General features: G+C 45.2%; 6 protein-coding genes across 6 annotated transcripts; 3 read left to right on the forward strand and 3 right to left on the reverse strand.

Moving 5' to 3' along the window:
- Positions 1-1,418: 1,418 nt before the first annotated feature.
- On the reverse strand, positions 1,419-3,870 carry DFL_005877 (uncharacterized protein; the record flags this gene model as incomplete). Its single annotated transcript, XM_067635199.1, has 4 exons — positions 1,419-1,455; positions 1,529-2,823; positions 2,885-3,420; positions 3,864-3,870. The coding sequence occupies 4 exons, from the start codon at positions 3,868-3,870 to the stop codon at positions 1,419-1,421; spliced, it is 1,875 nt and encodes a 624-aa protein (XP_067489653.1).
- Positions 3,871-6,829: 2,959 nt separating this feature from the next.
- DFL_005878 (uncharacterized protein) lies at positions 6,830-7,402 on the forward strand (the record flags this gene model as incomplete). The annotated part of the gene is made up of 1 exon (XM_067635200.1): positions 6,830-7,402. The coding sequence occupies one exon, from the start codon at positions 6,830-6,832 to the stop codon at positions 7,400-7,402; it is 573 nt and encodes a 190-aa protein (XP_067489654.1).
- Positions 7,403-8,137: 735 nt separating this feature from the next.
- On the forward strand, positions 8,138-9,438 carry DFL_005879 (uncharacterized protein; the record flags this gene model as incomplete). Its single annotated transcript, XM_067635201.1, has 3 exons — positions 8,138-8,331; positions 8,389-8,635; positions 8,719-9,438. The coding sequence occupies 3 exons, from the start codon at positions 8,138-8,140 to the stop codon at positions 9,436-9,438; spliced, it is 1,161 nt and encodes a 386-aa protein (XP_067489655.1).
- A 2,691-nt stretch (positions 9,439-12,129) lies between these two features.
- DFL_005880 (uncharacterized protein) lies at positions 12,130-13,672 on the reverse strand (the record flags this gene model as incomplete). The annotated part of the gene is made up of 3 exons (XM_067635203.1): positions 12,130-12,261; positions 12,324-13,490; positions 13,556-13,672. The coding sequence occupies 3 exons, from the start codon at positions 13,670-13,672 to the stop codon at positions 12,130-12,132; spliced, it is 1,416 nt and encodes a 471-aa protein (XP_067489656.1).
- A 1,611-nt stretch (positions 13,673-15,283) lies between these two features.
- DFL_005881 (uncharacterized protein) lies at positions 15,284-16,537 on the forward strand (the record flags this gene model as incomplete). The annotated part of the gene is made up of 1 exon (XM_067635204.1): positions 15,284-16,537. One exon carries the CDS (start codon positions 15,284-15,286, stop codon positions 16,535-16,537), a length of 1,254 nt encoding a protein of 417 aa, XP_067489657.1.
- A 579-nt stretch (positions 16,538-17,116) lies between these two features.
- DFL_005882 (uncharacterized protein) lies at positions 17,117-18,526 on the reverse strand (the record flags this gene model as incomplete). The annotated part of the gene is made up of 2 exons (XM_067635205.1): positions 17,117-17,694; positions 17,755-18,526. The coding sequence occupies 2 exons, from the start codon at positions 18,524-18,526 to the stop codon at positions 17,117-17,119; spliced, it is 1,350 nt and encodes a 449-aa protein (XP_067489658.1).
- Positions 18,527-18,598: the final 72 nt, after the last annotated feature.

The raw sequence follows: 18,598 nt of genomic DNA on the forward strand, positions 1-18,598 counted from the left end.
CCCACCAATTGAAGCGAATTGTGGGGCGGGCTATTTTTGGGCTGTACGACGTTGCTGAAAAGAGAAACCCGGGCGGCTCTTTGGGCGGTTGCGAGAGATGAGTTCGTGAACTGGCACCATTATCCCGTGATCTCGAGGAGGCAAGTGCTTGCAAGTCGTGGTAAGAATGTTTCGTTTTGCGAATAAAATGATGCTAAGAGTCTGAAAATATTCCGACGAATAAGGGATCCCTGAACCCGATATCGATCTATAGGGGTCCAATTACCCTCCGTAAACCAGGAATTGAAGGTATTCAGTCAGCCGAAAGTTAAGATTAATTGGTAGTTTCCCGATTCGCGTTCGTGGACCCAAGAAATAGAAAATCTTGGTCTTCATTCGGGTATTAATTATACAGTAACGTTGGAATTAAGACTTTGAAATTTAGTATATTCAATCTAATATCGGTGGACCCGAACCGAATAAGGTGAGCTTCTAGAAGTCGTCCATGATCACGACAACGATCTAGCTGATCTTATTCCAAAACGACAACAGTTTTCATTAATTATCTAATCTGCAGTGTCGTGTGAGATTAGTACAATCCAACATCACAATTAATGTTAATTCGACTCTACCCGCGTTTCAATATTTGATTGGTGACCCAACAGGCCTCAGTGCTGGCTTAGATAGCTAGTTGCGAGACTGTATTAATTGATTGCTGGTGGCATACGAACGACCGCCAGCTTCGAAGTCCAACCGGACACTTCGAGGTATTTTCTCCCATTATGCATGGCACATGCACAGCAACCACATGGGGCATAGATCTCAAAAAGTTTTTTTGTCTGAACTTGAATTCACGAGACGAAGGCGCCGTGCCAACAGGTTAACTACATATATCGGTAAATTAGCAAAAAGTTACCGTTAGGAAACGTAAGCGTTGCATTGTGGCCTCGAAGCTAGTTGCATTGAACAAACCACGACCTCGATATCACATGCAGGTTAATAATCTACCCTTTGCGACCTCGAGATCTGGTTACTACAAGATCGATGCTAACTGAAATTACGCAACTAACGTGTTTAACGCATCGTAATGCAAGGTCTGAAAAGATAAAATTTGATTTCTTTAAAAGTTCATCTACGAAGAGAGTGACTATGAAATAAACATTAAACCGTCAAAGGATGTCTAAAGGCCCCCAACGAGAAAGGAAAAAAAGAGCGTGATGAAACAAACGCCGTCAATGCAAACGATGCATCTATAAGGCACATCACTAAAGCATAGACCGCGGGTAGACCGAATCATGTTTCCAGTAGTGTTATGTTTTAAAAATCCCCACAAAATGCATTCCTTCAGAAATGCATTTCCTCCCCATGAAAAGAGTGGTTGAGTTTAATAGTTGTATACGCGCATATCATCAGAGATCACAAATCCGCCGAGGTTAAATTTAGACAGTGCCCATGGCCAATGTGACGATCAAATACCTATTATCCTTTGTTAGCCTTGTTTCACACAAAAAAGAAGAAGTGGCACAACTGCCGACCAGATGAAACTTACACATTCAACCCAGCAATGAAGACCCAAACCACAACTGCGAATGCACAAGTGAACCAATTGTTGCTCATATCCACAGTACGCCTTCTCACAACCCCGTCTTCAGCCCCGGTCTCATTGTTGGTAATCAACTCGCCGTTAGGATCCTCCACTTGCATATACTTTGCCCGACATGTCAACCAAATCAATGGCGCAGTCACGAATGGGAGGATAATGCTAAGGGTAACCTGACTGGCATTCAACACTTCTGCCAATCCCTTTCGACCAACCGCTGCGGCCACAACTATGGACGGCAGGATGGCGATAGCTCGAGTGATGAGGCGACGGAGCCATGGTCTGATCCTCCAGTTGAGGAACCCTTCAGAGATCATTTGACCGGCAAGGGTAACGACTATTCCGGCAGATTCTCCGGAAAAGAGGAGAGCGACGGCGAAGAGGATACCAGCTGCCTTACCCAAGTTCTCAACCAAAAGGTTATAGATACTGAACAAGTCAGCGTCCTGAGCCTCCGGAGTATCAGAGAGGGTTGCAGCGGAGACAATAAGGATTGCGGAGTTCGCAAAAAGGGCACAAGTAAACAGCGAGACCGCCATGTCGGCGATGCAGAAGGGCATAGTGTAATTTATGGCCTCCAAGGTAGGTTTGTACTTGCGTTCAACGGTGATGGCTGTGTCTTCAGTAGCGACAGTAGCGGTACTTTCGTTGGCATGCCAGTTATCATACTCCTTCATACGGGCTTGGACGATACCGCTACCCAAAAAGAGTGAATGGGGCATCACCGTGGCGCCAAGGATACCGCAAGAAAGGTACAGACCGTTTCCCGAAGCTACAGGCTTTGAAGGGAGGTAACCCTTGAAAACCTCACCGACCGGAGTGTCTTCAATATGTGCTAGTTCAATAGCGAAACATATGACGACTCCGAAAACTAAGAGGGCGACAAAGAGCTCGAACCAGCGAATGTGCTTGACGGGACCATCGGCATTATAGAACCATAAGACGATGAAAGTGTCGAGAATAGTGATAGCACAACCGGCTACGAGTGGAACTTTGAGAAGGATGTTCAATGCGATCGCAGAGCCAATTACCTCTGCCATATCGGTTGCAATAATTGCAGCTTCGGCGAAGAAGTAAAGGGTCCAACAGAGCCATCGTGGGAAGCTTCTCTTGCAGTTTTCGGCCAAATCGATACCAGTGACACTACCAAGTTTGACACAGAGCGATTGGAGGAAGATGGCAAGAACGTTGGCGAGGAGGATGACAAACAGATGTGAGAATTTGAAGGCGGCACCAGCAGCGACCTAGCTGAAAGTGTTAGTACGAGGAATCTACACTGTATGGGGATGTTAAGGGGAAGCTTACATCAGTGGCATAGTTTCCAGGGTCCATATAAGACACAGAGATCATAAATCCCGGTCCCATGAACTTGGCATACTTGATGACCATAGAGAGTACTTTCTTCCAATAGGTATCTCCGGGACCGGATCCACCGATTGGAGGCTCACGTCTCCCAGCGCTAGCAAAGAAGTAAACCTTCTTCTTCGGCTTCTCAGAGCCATTCTCGCCTCCCAGCTTCTTCTCATTTCTAACGACTTCAACAACATCATGCAAGCCACTCTTCTCATCCACGTTTCCAGCTCGGGGTGAGCCAGAAACGCCCCCCTCCCCACCACCCCCTACAACGGTGATTTGGACAGTGTCACTGTCTGAGGACTCGACCACACCGTCGCCTCCAGCAGAGTTGTTGAACGTATTGATACCGCCACGACTGGCATCATTACGACGATTCATGTTGGAGACGTTATTGAGATCGGAGTTGGTCGTGAGGTCTGCTGGGAGGTGGTTTGGTTGCTGATTATATTCATCATGGCCGATCGTTTCATCGACACGGGATGGACCTGGTGAGGATTGGATGTCATTTTATTAGCAGGCTGCTGTTAACGAGAACACTGATAAAAAATAAAAATAAAAAATTTTCTTTCTTATCCAGTGAGGCAATTATAATGATAACGAAAACCGAGCCGTCATAGTCGTCGTTGTTATCGTGCACATGAGCACTGATATTTAGCTCGTTGAATCGGGAATGTCAGGCCTAGTGGATTTCGGAATCCTGTTTCGAGGTTTCGAAGGCAGCCAAGCCCGTCCGGAGACTGCCCGAAGGAACAAACGGATAGAAAATCGTTTGTTGCATCCCAGTCACCGCAACGGCGCAAGGGAGATAACAAGAGAAATTTAAGGAAGAAAAACGTTGAATTGGAAAGATATCGAGATCCGATTGAAATTGAAATTGAGGTTGGAATTGAACATATTTGATGAAGAAAGAGAATGGTGTCTAACTTACAATTCATTTTGGCTAGTAGGTAGCGAACGAAGTTCGCAATCCAAAGCCAACGTTAACGACGGAGACAAATTTAAAGTGGTCTTCTGCAATCGATCCAAAAAAAAAAAAATTTCTTTTCTTTTTATTTTCTTATGAGCGAAAACAATGTAATGCGACAGAGCAGCGTTGCAGCGAACAATAATTCGATAACGATGAAGCTGAAGGATGTGAACAGGAAGTCAGAATCGAAGCAACTGCAGATGATGAGATATAAGTATGCAATAGCACTATGAGTGGATTAACAGCCTGCTTCGGTCAAGTTGGGACTGGGCTGAAGGGATTGAAGAAAGACACGGGATCGGGAAAAGTCGAATGTGATGAATGCTGGAGGCCATGCACTGTGAATACAGGCAAGCACGCAACAGCTGGGTAAGCTGATATCCTGGACCAGACCGGTGCCTCTCGAACTACCCTGGCCGCTTGGGACTAGTGTCCGAGGTACATAGCTTGCAGGCTAGCGACAATGCGGATGTTAGTGAGATATCAGCTGCACCTGCAGCAATGCATTACTAACAGAAGCTTGCTGGGTGGAGAATTCGATTCGAAGTGAAGCACTGGCCACTACCGACGACGGAGTTTGAAAGGAATTGGTCTCGTGGGGGGACCGAGTTTTTTTTTTTTTTCCTAAAAAAATTTGAATTTAATATCGTCGAAAGATGGGGTAGTCGCGCCAATTCCCCTACATCGCAACTCTAATGATGAGACCCGTATTCTAGAACGGGATGGGATTCGATGCAGCCTTTTCCCGTATCTCGTCGACGGTCCAATCGGATGACATTTCATGCTTCAAGGTTTTGCAGCCGCACCTAAAATCTCGCGCCGCCAGCATCCCACGAACACCACGGCCAAGGTTCGCCCAACTTGGTATACTCTTTCCCTTTCCTTTCGATATTATACGTTCGAGACGAAAGGATTGCGCGGTGGGGGACCGAATTCAAGGTCAACACGAGACATTTTATTGTAAAAAAAAAAAAAAGGACTCATGTATGAGCGAACATTCCAAAATGTAAGGTCGAACTGGGATTCGAACCCAAGTTATCGGAAAGTTTCGAGGAGCTCCAGCCAAGGAACTCGCTTCAAAATCCGATGTGATAACCAACTACACTATTCAACCGTTAGCTGGAGGATGCTGGCATCTCTCATGGGTAGTTGTGTTACATCGGGAAACTGCCCCGTCTTTGCCAATTGGCCAGTTATCTACGGCCATGGCCATGGGGGGTTTCCTACACTTCATGAGGCGGAAATAAATCCGAAGTACAATGTACAGCTGCAGGTAGGGTTATTCGACGCAAAAAAGCATGCATGACCATGCACTTGCTTTGCGTATGAGGGCGAATAAAGTAGCTGCGATTTTTAATCACTGCCTGCTATTCGATTCAAGTACCTAAGTCGTTGTACACCCAGCTATTCTGTTATTAACATTGACCACATTTATAGATAGCGCAGTAAGGTTGATGAATTATCATATCAGGATATCTAAGCGCCGGTATACTTTTACACATTTTTGGTCGCTAAACCTTAGGAATCGGTAGATATAGGCCTGTGGGTACAACAGAACGATCTCCAGGATTTTCCACCGTCCCATGCTCCTCAACCCACTTCTTAGCTAAATCTCCATAGTCCTTGCAAGTATACGCATGAATCAACTCATCATACCGCCCTTTCTTCCTCTAAGGGTTCAATCCCAACTCTTTTAACATCATCGTCGAGTACTATATATACAAAAAAGGTCAGCGCTTGCAATATCAACCCGTAAAATCGCAATTGAAGTTATCGGTAATATAATATTTTCCGTCGGATGCAGGGACAATGGACGGTCCCCATCTTGCGTAAATCTGTATCCAATGTTAAGTTGAGCAGAGTAAATTCAGAATCAATCTATGGTTCCAGATTCTCGAATCCATAACGTCTTTAAATTTTCGAGGTGTTCATGTAGGCATATACTAATAAATCACTTCGGGGAACGGCTGTTGAATATGAGCTATAGAAGATATCGAAATGCATTAAATGGCTGCTGGTAAATATTAACAGATATCAATAGAGTGGATTCGTGTGACGCCAACTAGAGCATTGAATAATTGAATAAGTGTGGTAAACAGATCGGCAGAAGCCGCCTGGAGACTCTGGTAGATAAGGGTAGACTATTATGCCCTACAGCAGAACTGCCATGGTTTCGAATCTTCATTATCTAGGATCTAGAATACTTAAGTAATTATAATTGGTATCATAAAAGAGCTTCTCCTTAGAGTCGACCCAGTATGCATGTTAGCCTATTGAGTAATTAGTGCGTTATTACCAGCTGATCTAGGAAATCAAATTTTTGTATCATAAATTTATATATGGGGTAGATGCATATAAGAAATTAAAATCGAGATAGCTAGAAGTTTCATTGGCTCGATTTCTAAAAAACAATTGGTTTGCTAGGTATGAAAATGATAGCTGGACAGACGAAGTAACGTTATATCGAGGCTATTGGGCAGCTCAAACGTGGGATCAATCTAGGCTAGATATATCTGGAATTTCTAGAAAACTGCAACCTCGAACAAGATTTCATGATCACCTGGCCGAGTATCATACTTTGTAGATTTCATGTAAGTATGAGTCCAATTTCGAATATTTTAAACTTCCATCTATATGCATATACTCATTCTAGGTTAATATAACCGGCCGGTTAAGTTTTGCATAGCACTCTCGAATCCAATTCGTCGTTCGTTCTCATTTGTGTAACACATCCAACGTGGACCAGCCCAAACCCTGTGGACACGTGAGTGGGTGCGGACCGTCGCCGCGTCTTCACAACGAGAAGGCTACTTCCAACTTGTCAGATCGATTTCGCCTTCAAGCTCTTGTCATTTAAACATTTTACATCACCGGAAGTCTAGGGAACTGTTTTTTCATTTTCATAATCCCCAAGATCTACCCAGACTATGGCGGCGGCGACATCTCAACTCGGAATATTCCCAACCGAAATACTCGCTGAAATCATCACCAACGAGACACTCACCCCTGCAGACCTAGGTCGCTGTGAACAAGTTTGCAAGCTATTCCGCGACATCGTACAACATTACTCAAGGCGCAACTACATCCTCCGAATCGGACACCCTTCTCAACAAACATGGCGGTTAGTCCGCTGCCTCCTCGTCAATCCCAAAATCGGTGAACGCTTTAGATCAATAACGGTAGCTTGGGGTCGCCCGCAATACATCGTGACGGATTCGGGAACTGATTTGTTGCGCTGGATCTGGACGCCGGAAGAGAAGGACCAAATAAGCGCGTTTGCGGGTGGTGTTTTGGGACAACAGGGTCTTCGAGGGGTGTATTGGGGCGTGGATTGTGGGAGTCTCATCCCTCTTCTGGTGTGCTACATGCCGAACTTGGAGTTTCTGGACTTGGGTTATCCTGATATCGATACAGGGTTGTCCAGAACCTATCTCCGCGAACAGCGGAGAATCATAGCGAGGGAGAAGATATATGTAGGGAAAACAGAGCAGATAGCCTAATACTAAAGCATTAGGAGGTCAGCGTCCGTTCTTTAGAGAAGCTCGAGCTTGACAACCAGGTGGTACGAGGTCGCTGTCTGGTTGGTTGCCGGCACTTTCAGCCGAATCTTAGTTTTGCGGGGCAGGAAAGTATTATATTATGGCTTCGGATCGAGACCTTGGTTGACGTTGAGGCAAAAACTACAACCACGCACTAAATCGAAAACCAACGGTCAACTGGAAAACTAGGGAGCTTCAAATATCGAACCCAAAATATCATTATGCATCGAAAAATGAAAGCCATAGATTCACCAAATAGTAAATCTGCCTCGTGTGGCCTTGAGATTGACATTTGGCTGTTGCATTTTTGTTCAGGAACAACACTATTTCACTCAGATTCCGACGTCTCGACGGAATCGATTCCAATATTCCAAAATAAATTTAGTTCAAAACTTCGCGGGTAAAAGGGAGTTCCAGGTCCTTGACAGCTTCCCTCGGGACCTCGGGAAAGAAATTTCTTTCTTTGACATGTTTAGCTAGTTTGTGGGGTAGAAAAGAGATGAAGATTTTGAAATCTCCACTCTAGTAGATAAATACTTTGCAAGACCCGCATTCGCATTTGATCTACTACATTCCTAGGATCCGTCAAACCCGGGGTATACAATACGCATATCTAGAGTGTCGCTTTCTTCTCGATTATCATTATCGCATATAGATTTATGAGTCTTAAACTATAATATCATTGACACGCTAGCTATGCCTTCGAACAGTCAAGCACACGCCGACCACATCGGCTCCCTCCTACGGCCTCAATATCTCTTGGACGCTCGCGAAAAGAAAACTCTCAGTCTAAGCGAGTTGAAAGAACTCGAAAATAAGGCCATCGATGGAGCAGTTGACTTACAACGGTCAATTGGTTATCAATCCTTCACTGATGGAGAGTACAGGCGGTAGGGCATACACTCTGGATATAACTATGCCGGTACATTATTGCTAATATCGAATAGCCACATGTTCTACGACGGCTTCTTCGATAACCTCAATGGCATGGAAGAAGTCGCTAACCCACCCCGTGCGATCTTCAAGGAATATGTTCCAGACCTCCAGGCCTTCTTAGCGCAAGGTATCGAGCCAGCCGGTACGTGTCTCTGCACCGGAAAAATCAGTCACAAAGGCAACAGCAAGTATGTTCAAGAATTTAACTACATAAGCGGAAAATTGGGTGATGGGGAGAAAGTAAAAATGACCCTAGCTGTAAGTTATCACATATACTCTATTGTACCGAAAACGGTATGAAGATCCAAAGACTCAATATATGTATATCGTAAACAAAACAGGCACCAGAATGGTTCCACCTCCGTCACGGCGAGCACGCATACTCTAAATCCGTCTACTCCTCCAACACCGAATACTTTGCCGACATCGCCGGCGCCTACCAATACGAACTCTCTCTTCTCTATGATGCTGGTTGCCGAAACGTTCAAATCGATGACCCCCTTCTGGCATACTTCTGCGCACAATCAATGTTAGACGGCATGGCCGCCGTCGGTGAGTCCGCAGAGAAATTACTAGACGAGTACATAAAACTCTACCAGAACTGCCTGAAGGATAGAAAGCCAGATATGACCGTAGGCCTTCATATCTGCCGCGGAAACTTCAGGAAATCTATTCACTTTTCTGAAGGCGGATACGAGCATATTGCCAAGAAGGTGTTTAAAGAAATTCCTGCGGATGTGTTTTACCTTGAGTACGATACTCCCCGTGCTGGAACCTTTGAGCCATTGGCGGATGTACCAAAGGATAGGAAGGTCGTGCTGGGTTTGGTGACGAGTAAATTTGCGGATATGGAAGATTTGGAGGAGTTGAAAGCGAAGGTTATGGATGCTGCGAGAATTATGGCGAAAGGTAGTGGAGAGAATGAACAGGAAGCGCTCAAGAGAATCAGCGTTAGTCCTCAGTGTGGATTTGGGAGTCACGAAGAGGGCAACGCAATTGACGAAGCTGGAATGAGGAAGAAATTGGAACTAGTGATGGAATTAGCAAAGAGTATCTGGTGAAAGACATGAATGGGATTGAAGAAGGTAAATTTATCCTGGATATCTACGTGCATATGTGTACCTAGTGTTTTCTTCCGTTATCATCGATTCAACGCCGATATAAAATTATCCCTAGCTAGATCAGGAGAAGAATCTCCATAAATTCAACATACTGTTTAATATTGATATCGAGGCGAGGATACCGTTAGTGTATACTAAGTTTCTCAAGAACAACATTATAGTACTGATTAGCTAAGAATAAAAAGATTATTGAATTGAGGAGAATGATTTTCTGTGAGTTAATGACTTCTGAGAACTGATTGATACATTGAAAGATGATGTTGCGATTGGTTCTGTCGTTTTATATACACATCATGATAGTAGTAATCCTATACCCACCTAATTACTATTTACTCTATACCCAATACAATTTCCTTAAATCTGCATATAGAGGAGTCCAAGGGCATGCATGTCAAAAGCTTGTGCACATCCGGCATGAACACACACTCTCTGGGGCCACCTAACTCCCTCGCCTCCCGAAACCGCACTCCGCAAACCCCATCGTCATAAATTCAGACCAAACCCTGCAAGTACTATTAAATCAGGACAGATATGCAACTTCCTAACAAGCTATAGCCTATACCTTCACAAATGCCTCCGATTTTGCCATTCGGGGCTCTACAACTCGTAAAATTACGGTTCGAAACCGCGTTGTCCCATATAAAATTCCAACAATCTGTACAGTATTTCCATGCTGTATCAAATCGGGACATATATCCCCCAAACACTCAGCACAGCACAACCAAGGTATCTTCTACATAACAGATATTACTTCTTCTATTCATATTACTAAGGAAGTATGTACCAGTTAGGAGATATGCACAAGCCTTTGGATCCTTAATATTCTAGATCGAAAATTGGTCCTGCATGTAGCGGTGCCGATATCATCAGCGCTTTGATGGGAAGATTAAACTGCAATCGTGCTCTTCAGCCAGCATGGACACGTGGTATTTGAGCAATTGGTGATACGGCGACGATTAGTTCTAGCAGAAGGATTCATTCTTAGTAGTTAATAGGCATGTTGGAAGAGTGGGTTCGTCCAATTGGTGGTAATCGTACAAGTCATTTCTTTGACCGTACAATGGTAACAGCTATCTTTGTTGCCTAGCTCATTTCGTAAACATGGATACATAAATGACCACATATGCCAGGCGAATTTTTTTGCTTCAAATCAGAAAAGCCTTTGGAACCATGGACCTGAGCTATCATAGCATAAATTAAGGTAAGGTAAGGTTGACTCATAGTCTGGGGTTGCACGTTGTTTGCAGGATGACTTTCGACTGGACCAATTAAGTATCAATCGATCGATGCATTTGACTAATTTCACACGCCAGCCTCCGGCGTGGCCACCAGTTAAGTTTAGTAGTCTGAATAGGGAATTTTAGTAACTACATCTTGAGCTTCTCTGCTCGGACCCGACTAACCCATATAAAACTATTTCCTCGACAACAATAATGGATCCTTTCTCTAGGTATGATTCAAAGTAGAGTTATACGGTAGGCTGGCATCGTACCCGAATGCTAGGCTCAAGGGGCAGACGGCGGCCTTCCAGATGCCAAAGGAATATGAGGCAACGGAGGCAACCTTCTTATTTTCCAAGCCCAGACTTCAAATTCTTCGAGCATTGGTATTCTCTAGAAAAAGGCTGACTGAATCAATATGTCTAGTACTAGCACGAAGTTTCAACGCGCCAGGACTCGCTTGTTTCACGCCCTCAATGCTGGTAAGCGATACGAGCTGCGAATAGAAAGTCTCATCGAGTACATTTTCCGTGAACGCCCCAACCCATGCGTAGCAGGGAGTGATCTTGTACTATATATGAATTCGAAAGATGTTAATCAACCTGCTTGTTCTCTTATAATTAATGGAGGTAATCTTGTAAACTTCATGAACATACAAAATCTGTCCCTTCAGAATCACTCGAGGCTGGATCCCACTTCATCCCGTAAAAAACAAAGTGTATCGAGGCCGAATAGTAGCAACTTGGATATAGTGGGATAGGTGCTGCATCTTGTAGATATTGATATTCCCTGATTAGAAAGCGACATTGACGAGCTTGTAGATATGATATTACGTTACCCTTGCTTCAGTTGAAAACTTTGTCGGGTCTGATTAACCCCATATTCACATCCATTACTCTGGGGAAAGTTGGTTGTCTGGGACAGCTGGTTATCTTGTCGGTAGAAGGGGCACTCTGTGGCTTTTATATGATCACTCTCGAATATTTCACCATGTTTCTTAAAGTGGTAGTCGGGTGAAGTTGAGAGACGGGTACTAGGAAAAGATGTGTGTGAATAGGGAGTCGGCGAACACCTGCCCACAGTACGTGTGAAATTATAGGAATAAATGGGAGGCCGAGGAAGTGAAATAGAACAGGAAGTGAAGGAATTAACGTATAATAGACGCGGATAATAGATCAGATGGGTTAAGGTAAATCAATGCTGGGATATCATTAGGAGTCGTATTTATTAAACAATATCGTAAAGTATCGCTATATTTCAAACAAACTCCAATTTAGAAGACCACCGACTCCAAACACCGTTGTACACGTGGGACGCGCTCTAATGCAATGAGACCAAAAAAGCGCAACAGGAAGGGAAGGGAAAGAGGGTGCAGCCAGCGCGAAACATCACTACCCCCGGGTAGGAAACCTTAAGAGACCGAGATCAAGTCCATCTGCTGCTTCATCTCTTGCATATAGTAATTAACATGTGCAGTAAGCCTGCCGAACTCGTTCATGGTTTCCCTAGCTTCGTTCTCCACAAACTCCTTTGTATCTTGACACTGTAAACGGCGATATGGTTAGTATGACAGTGTATTCGGAGAAAGAGTAAAGGGACAAATACCTGTTTCTCCTTCAAATCGATTTGCATTTTGAGCTTGTCCATATCATGACTCTTCTCCCTTCTCTCGCTTGCCAACTGGTCGTACACACCCCTCAATTCCGCCATTCTTGCTCTTGCGGCAGTGCTCTTGCTCTCCGCCTGCTGCTTCGCGGCGCTGACTTTCTCCTGTGCGGCAATCAATCTTGCCTTCAATACCTCTTCTCTCTTTTCCATGTCCTGGAACTCGAGCTGCCGCTTTCTTAGAACGTCCTTATGCCGCGAGGCTTTTCTATCACCTTCCTCCTCTCTCAACAGCTCGGCTTCACACTCTTCCATAACCTTAATACAAGCGTTGACATCCGTTTCGATCACTCCAAAGGAATCTGCTGTAGTCTGGAGCGCTCTTGCCCGTCTTTCGGCTTGCATAAGCTTATTCTTTTCCATCGCAAGCTGTCCAGCCATCTCGTTGTTGAGCTGCTGCAGCCGACCTGGTTCATCGAAAATATATGGTCGGAGTCTTTCGCAGTCTTGCTTCAATCTTAATTTGGTCTCGTTCGCTTGTATCAAGGCGTCCTTTAGCACCTTCCGCTCATTCTTGGCTTCCTGGAATTCGTTTGTCAAAGCCTCTTGTTCCCTCTTTAGCTCGCTCAGTAAAATTCTCGCCTGTTGCCTTTCTTCTTGTAATTTCTTAACAAGAGGTTCCTCCTGCCTCCTCTGTATCTGAAGAGTTTCTAGTTTATGTTGTAGTTCATCCCGTTCAATCTCCAGAGTGTCGACTCTTTGCTTGATGCTTTCAAATTTATTCGCATGTTCGTCAATAGTCGGTTGATGTTCGGTCTTGAATCTCACGAAATTGATGAGATATGAGAACATCTTGATGACCCTTGGCCTAGTCGGTGCAAGTAAGTCGCTAAGCTGTAGGTCTTTCATTCCACACACACTAAGGAGCGAACGCAACGACCGAAAACAAGCCATCATGCGCACAGTATCGACCATGGTTTCGCCAAATTCGAAGTCTTCGCTGACAATGTCCAGGACGGGAGTTATGCCTTCGACAGTGAGTCCGGTAAGGTTTTCTAGGATTCGTTCAATGACACGGATAATCATAGGAGACTGAGGGTTGTTGATGCTATCTGCAGAGAAGGGAATGCCGATATCTGTGATACAGTTCGCGATCTCTGGTGGTTCCTAAATAATAGATGGAATCGTAAGCATTTAACTCTATCAGAAGATGATAGTATTTGTGTCCTTACCATCAACAAAAAGGCAAGACTATCCTGCTCTACTGGCGCCTGTCGCATCTTCCCTGACGATGGAGGGGCTTTCTGGCCGGGCCGGTAGCCCTGCGATCCTCGAGGATTGAAGTCCATGGCTGATATCGTATGTGTATATCGGAGGTATAGGTAGTCTGGTATTCGAGCAGCTGTGAAGAGAAGCTACCGCTAAACTGGAGACGGGGACTGAAGCCTTTGCGTTGTTGATGACCCGCGTGTCAACAACACAACACACCCATCACAACACATTCCTGTCGCTAGGGCAACTTTGTTTCGACGTCAGTCGCAACACATCGTCAAACGGCCATCAAAAAGTCAGAGAGCCCAAGAAAAAAAGGTATATGGCTAGGAACGAGGCTAAAGGAAATGCTTAAAATCCCTTGTCCTCCATCATATAAAATATCTCTCAAGAAACCTACGATATCTCCATCATCACTTCATCGATATCACCGGAAGTGCTCACGGACCTCAATGCCTCCGAGGGACAAGCATTCCGATTAAGCCAGCTGCATCTGTGCCTTCCTACCGAAAAAGGAGCTCCAGACATACTAAAGCTATCGACCGAAGCAGGTTTCCCTAAGGTCACTGACAAGACCTTCTGCCTCCGCGCTTCTCCCGAAACTTCCACTGCATCGTCGTCGACGCTTGCACTCCAACGGAAATGCTGTTACGTTTCTATTACGAGCATCCAATCGGTCGGAGCTCGCCCTCGTGACCCCTTTGCACGTCTCACACTAGCATCTCCTACCCTTCGGAGCCTTTTTCACTGGCGAACTCTTCAGCTCCTTGGCTCCATTTCTCCACACCGTCATGGGGCCCACTAAGCACGTTTTCCGGCTGTGCTGCTCAATCGTCTCAAAATCAAGCATCCCAGCGGCATAAGATTGAAGGCACCCCCGTAGATAACCGACCAAAGATCCCCGGCCTGTGTTGTTTCACCGGTCCTTAGACTTTTTCGATTTTTTGCCCTGGCAAAATCGACTTTAATGGTTAGTCGGTCGGATGCACATCGATGCGATGTGACGGGATGCGCTTTACGAATCCTTGGCTATTTGGAAGACAATTGGAATTACCGTCATAATCTACACAGGGTTGGGCTGCTATCTACATAGATAGCAGAGTACAAGAGGCGTAGTTATATTAACGGGAATATACCCTGGGTTTATCTCGCACTTCTTTCGACTATCCTTTGACCATTCGATAACCGCATTAGAATTCGAATTAAATCCCAGTCACCCGCGAACTGCATCCCTTCAAAAGGCAATCACACACCGTCACACACGCCAAACAGCAAGAACTTATCTTGCATGCTTATGGCGCCTCGCCGCCGCTTGATATCTTTCTCGGAATACCGTTATCGGGACCTTCTACCTCCTTAATAGTCCAAAACGTGAAAGATACATCCACCTACTTCTTTTGTTGCTAGTCCGGATAGTTGGGATTTCGGGGAACAGGGTAAGTTGCAATGCTGCTGCAAACCAGGCTTCTCCACAAAATTGTCTTATCCAAGTTTCCTGGTTGTCGAAAGGGATCGAAAGCCTGGGAATTCTTTAAATGACGAAGGCCAGGTCTTTTCTTTCATCGTGGTTGTCTTTTTGATCTTTTATTTTATTTTATTTTATTATTTATTGGAAAAATTAGCCTAACCGAGTATAACTCCAGTGTTAATGACATTTCAGCAGTCTCCAAGCTCCATTAACTACAAACATGGCACCCTCAACTACGCACACATCAAGCCCATCTCTCTCTTCTTCTTCTTCACCCCCTGATGTTAAAAATCCTAACCTCGTTCTCCGTCCTGCCACAATCCCAGAGCGACACCATACCTGGGTTTTGAACAAACATTCATGGAAAGGCATACTTACAGACAATGCTTATTACCTTCGAGAAGCTCATATCGCCTCTCAAGACCTCACTCGCAACGGCGGAATTACCTATTGGATCCTCGTTGACCCTTCCACGCCATGCAATCCAACATGCCCACAATCGCCTGACCATATTCTATCAGCATGCGAAGTAATTCGCAAACCCTGCCTAATCGCTCGCAAAAACGGTGAAGTTGAAGAAGTCATCTGCTACGGCATTGGCAGTGTTTACACTTCTGAGCGACACAGAGGGAAGGGTTACGCAAAATCCATGCTACAGCGACTGGGACGCCAACTAAAGTCTCTACCAGACCCTTCGAATCCTGAAGAGAGCCTACGAGTGGGATTCAGCGTTCTATATTCCGATATTGGCAAAGAATTCTACAACAGAATCGGTTGGCGACCTCACCAGAGCTCACACATCTCGTTTCCGTCGAAATTACCAACTTCGGTACCTTCGTCAAAGGCAAAGGATGTGTTGAAGTCGGATTTAAAAGCGTTGTGTGCGTCAGACTGTGCGCATATTCGGAGGGTGGTGACTAAGACCCCATTTGCACCGGATGTAGAAGTTAGATGCGTTCAATTCCCTACTGTGGAGGTTATGGAGTGGCATCATGCAAGGGAGGAGTTTATTGGACAGTATGCTACTTCCAAGGTACCAACTGTAAAGGGCGCCTGGATATCAATCCAACAGGGAGCCGAATACCCACCAAAAGAAGGCAGCGATGGTTCGAACGCCGTGTGGGCTATCTGGACTCACGATTTTGCAGAAAAGAAACTCGTGTTCTTGAGGCTTCACACCCCTACTGTTACTTCAAGCAATGAAAGCACTATCCTTGACGCTCTTAAGCATGTCGTCATTGCAGCAGCGAACGAGGCCGAGGCTTGGGGATTCAAAGAGATTATCAGCTGGAACCCTGATGATATTACGGAAACGGCTGTGAAGAGCGTGTTTGGAACCGAAGCTGGGTACGACTTGGTGCATCGAGAGATGGACAGTATCGCCAGTTTGATGTGGTACGATAAAGATGGTAGCGAAGAAACAGAGCCAGAAGGAATCGAGTGGTGTGTGAACGAGAAATTCGCATGGTGCTAAAAGGCCGTTAAGAGTGATCAAAAGCTGGAATGCTTTTTTATTTTCTGACTGTCTTTTCCTTGTCCTGTTTTTTTGTTCTTTCTTGTCTGCTTTTATTATTACTCCAAAATGGGTTTACCCGAAACCGGCCCCGAATTTGGAGTTGATGTTTTTGGCCTTTTGTTTGGGACAAGTTAGTTCTTTGCTTAAAAGACCGACTTGATGGAGTCTCCATATATGGATACCAACGGCTATGGCATTACCTAGGTGTTATTGGTTTTCAAATTCAACTTTTGTTTCTTTTGGCCAGATTGGACTTTATAAAGTAACGTCCACACCCCCTGCGAATGCTTGATTGTATTCTATCAGAGGTGTGTAAGTTAGAGCTGCGTAGGTGCGTAGCCGAGCTTCATTATCTATTGGTTACAACCCGTTATAACGTTTGATAACCACTTTCTCATATCATTGAAAAAGTAAACAGCTTTTATTATGTAATTCGTAGATCCTATAAAATCCCGTGTATGCTGTAAGGCTGGCTAGCTGGCAATCTATCTACCTAGCTGGGCACCTCATACTACGTCATTACCAATCAATATGCTATTATTTGACAGCAGCTCCAACTAAGGTCTTGACTGTGCAAACCCCTCCACTCTCGGTGACCAACTTTTTTACACCTTCTCCACCAGCAGGCGCAACTGCACCCGCTGTAGCCGTAACATCAAATGCAACTTCCAATCCCTCAGTTGTTGTAAATCCTGGCTGAATAGCTTCCCAAACCTTCTTCTTGGGGTTCAAAACAGCCTCAGGTGTACCGTTATAACCCTCGAAGAATACCTTCTCTCCGGCCTTTGATCCGGCAGGAGGGGCAACAAGTTCGATAGGGCCCTTGTGATCGTCTACTTCTCCATCCTTTAGTGCAGGGCTTGCTGCGAGAACCATGGCTTGTGATATGATGCCTCTCATCTTGACGGGTTTGAGATTGGCGACGACGACAACGTATCTCTCTTGCATTTCCTCGAGTGGGATATGATTTCTTAGGCCGGAGCAGACTGTGCGGGGTTCTGAATCACCACAATGGATAGTCGAGACATATAGAGAGTCTGCGTCTGGGTGAGGAACACATTTCTCGATGAAACCAACCCGAAGGTCGAGGTTAATTGGCGACGGTCCAGCCGGTTCTATCAAAAAGATTGTCAGCTCCATCAATATTCTTCACGGAGAAACAAATATCAACTTACCCTCCTTCTTAGCTGGCTGTCTTGGCTGCTTCTCCTTCTTTTGCTTCTCCTTCTTTCCTCCAACGGCAGATGTACTACCCTCATCCTTCCCAACAACTCCAATCTTCTCAGCCACGGCTTCAACTGCACCTTTAGCCTTCCCAACCACACTCTTTCCAGCCGTATCTCCAGTAACCTCCTTATCTTTACCCTTTGCCTTCTTAGCAGCCTTCTTCTCATCAACCGGTTCCTCGCCTCTGATCACAGTTCCAACATCCTCAGTATCAACAACCAACTTCTCAGTCTCCTCAAGCTTCAACCCAATAACAGGGCTATTCTGAACCCAATCTAGCCATCTAAGAATGTAACGTTTTCCACCATCGACACCACCTGTTCGTTCCTCTGCACTCCAGTTCTGGGCTAGATCCTTAAGTCGTACATAGACAACGATATCGGCAATCGAAGGCTTTGCGCCCAAAATGCTTGTCTTATCCTTCAAATGAACGTTAAGCTGGTTGACGACATCATCATTCAGACTTCCGTGACCAGTGAGAGAAAGCCATTGATCGATCAATGCTAGTTCGAGGGCGGAGTATTCGTATTTATCTGCAGGGAAGATTGTAGAAGAGAGGTGGGTTGCAATAGTATTAGTGCCTGTGATGGTGGAATCATCACTCAGACGAAGTGTGGATTGAGATGCTGAAGGGTTGGTGGTTGTTGGAATTGTAGTGAAGGATCTGGTGATGAGGTTTAGGACAGCGTCCGTGGGCGCTAAATCGAGAGATCCGGACATTCTGCTGGTGAATCTAGTAGCCGTGATGGGAACTAAGGGCGCACGAGGTAGATTGGTAGCTCTGAATGGGAC

This window comes from Arthrobotrys flagrans (genome assembly GCF_004000055.1).
Source record: "Arthrobotrys flagrans strain CBS H-5679 chromosome Unknown unitig_9, whole genome shotgun sequence".
In the NCBI taxonomy this organism is placed as follows: Eukaryota; Fungi; Ascomycota; class Orbiliomycetes; order Orbiliales; family Orbiliaceae; genus Arthrobotrys; species Arthrobotrys flagrans.